The 2485-nt window shown below is 38.5% G+C and overlaps 1 protein-coding gene across 1 annotated transcript; it reads right to left on the minus strand.

Moving 5' to 3' along the window:
* Window positions 1-1299: 1299 nt before the first annotated feature.
* Window positions 1300-2479, minus strand: LOC108369567 (uncharacterized). The gene is made up of 2 exons (XM_017624694.1): window positions 1947-2479; window positions 1300-1874 (listed from the first exon to the last, which is right to left on the minus strand). Exons 1-2 carry the CDS (start codon window positions 1973-1975, stop codon window positions 1574-1576), a joined length of 330 nt encoding a protein of 109 aa, XP_017480183.1. The 5' UTR covers window positions 1976-2479; the 3' UTR covers window positions 1300-1573.
* Between the last annotated feature and the right edge of the window lie 6 nt (window positions 2480-2485).

The following is a 2485-nucleotide window of genomic DNA, read 5'->3' on the forward strand; positions in this document are numbered from 1 at the left end:
GCGTCATACACACAACGATTCTGTCAAATTCACTGAGAGAGGAATAGCGGTACCGTGATGGGCGCAACCTCTATTTCTCTCAATCGTGCAGCGATGTAGGCGCAGTAACAGAGGTGTATGTGCTATCGTTAGTTACAAGTGTATTGACAGCTGTAGCGATTGTCGCAGCAGAATCCAAATGAGCGGGAGAGATACCGTTAACGTTATTCACAAACTGTGCCCTTGGCGAATTAAATGCATCAGAGACAGCAGAAAACTCAAAAACACCAGGCGAGGAACAATAGTAGTTATTGTTGTAAGAAATATTAGAAGCAGTTTTTCTGGAATTTAATTCCGCAGCCATCATATCAGCATTCAGTTATTTGCACTCGAGTTGTTGTTGGTCGAATGCAAGGAGATTATTATGTCTTTTATTGCATCAAATTGTTTCGATAAATCTTTGAATTGAGCATCAAAACTGTTTGAAATAAGATCAATACTAAGCTTTTGAGTTACCACAACTGCATCCAGAGCCTTAACGAGTTTCTCTGGCATGACAACACACTCATCACAAAGATATAATAGGTTACGTTTAGTTTTGACCAAATTGAAATCATATTCAGAACCGTCTTTGCAGCAAACACGATGAAACGTTTTTTTTACAAAACCCATTACACGGCAGCAGATTAGCATCAGATCTTGAAAAGGCTTTAGTACATTTTCCGCAAAAGTTCTCCATTACGAAAGAAAAGATAATAAAATAACAGAGCGAATTAAAAGCACGTCTACACACACCGAACACTTGTTATTATTCTATTATTAGAGAAGGGGGCGTGGCACCTTCCATACAAACCGCATATCTCTGGAAGGGTTCGTGTTAGAGTACTGGAACTTGGTATTGACGTAAATGAAATCGATAACATACTATTGGAGAAAAAAAGGACCTATTTCAAAAGGGGCGTGGCCCCTCCCTTTCAAACCGAATTTTTCATACTGCATATCTCTGGAAGAGTTTATGCTAGAGTATTGGAGCTTGGTATAGAGATATGAAATCCATGGCATACCCTTGGAGGAATATCTGAGCTATTGGAAGAGGCAGCTTCCCTACAAACCGAATTTTTCAAACTGCATATCTTTGGAAATGTTCATGGTAAAGTACTGGAACTTGGTGTGGAGATATATAGAGGGCGTGGTACCTCCCATACCACCCGAATATTTCATACTGCATATTTCTGGAAGCGTTCATGGTAAAATTTTTGAACTTCACTCACATACAATCACGTACTCATGGAGAAAAATTTTTCATAATTAGTGTCTCTGGAACTGTTCATGGTAGAGTACTGGAACTTGGTATGGATGTACTATATATATGAAATCAATCGTATACTTATGAAGAAAGATTGGAGTTATTGGAAAAGGGGCGTGGCACCTCATATACAAACCGAATTTTTCATACTGTATATCTCTGGATATGTTCATGGTACAGCCTGGAGCTGGGTATGGAGATATATGAAATCAATCGCATACTCATGAATACAAATTCGGACTATTTGAAAAGGAGGCTTGGCACCTTCCATATAAACCGAATTTTTCATTATAAGTTTTCGCCACATACTGCGGAACTACGTTGTTCTTGAAGCCGTGCATTTTGTATTTTTAATTTTGATTTCATATGGGCCCAATAGCGCTCGATCGTTTGCAGCTCTGGGCATTTAGGAGGATTGGCCGTTTTTAGTACAATGTTGATTCCATTTTGTGTATAAACCTCTTGCGCTTTTTTTGCACAATGGCTTATTGCCAAAATCGGATTCCTTTTCAAAGTCCTTAGAACATCCTTCAACACTATTTTATTTATAGTGCCTGATTTTCCGCCAGATTCCGCCTTTCTCTCAATGCTGCCATTTTTCTTGATATTTGACAATACATTTTGTACCGTCGACCTTCCAGTTTTCAGCAATTTTACTAACCGACATTGGGAGATGTGTAGATTTTGCATGAATTCGTCCAAAATCAATTTTCTTTGCAGAAGTTCTTTGCTCTCCACATCACTTATTTTTAAAGTTACGCATATGAAAATTAACTGTAATAAAAACAACGATTGCCAAATCAGCACACTAAATAAACGGCTGATCGAGTAGTCGATAACAAAGTTGTGCTATGTAGAGTACTGCCAGATTTCAAATGAAGCAGATCTTATCTCTGGAAGTGTTCTCGGTAGAGTACTGGAACTTGGTGTGACGGTATATGAAATTAATGGCATAGTCATGCAGAAAATATGGAGCTTTTGGAAAACGGGGCGCGGCACCTACCATACCAGCCGGATATCTCTGGAAGTGTTCATGGTACAGTACTGGAACTTCGTTGGAGATACATGAAATCAATCCCATATGCATGGAGAAAAATGGGCTCTTTGAAAATAGGGCATGGCAAAGTACAAACGTTGATCTATTATTTTTTATTGCCCAAATAATAGACATAAGAACGATTATAAGAAATGTAAACATAA

This window comes from Rhagoletis zephyria, unplaced genomic scaffold, assembly GCF_001687245.7.
Source record: "Rhagoletis zephyria isolate East Lansing unplaced genomic scaffold, Rhagoletis_zephyria_1.1 Rzeph_scaffold_03740, whole genome shotgun sequence".
NCBI classification, from domain to species: Eukaryota; Metazoa; Arthropoda; class Insecta; order Diptera; family Tephritidae; genus Rhagoletis; species Rhagoletis zephyria.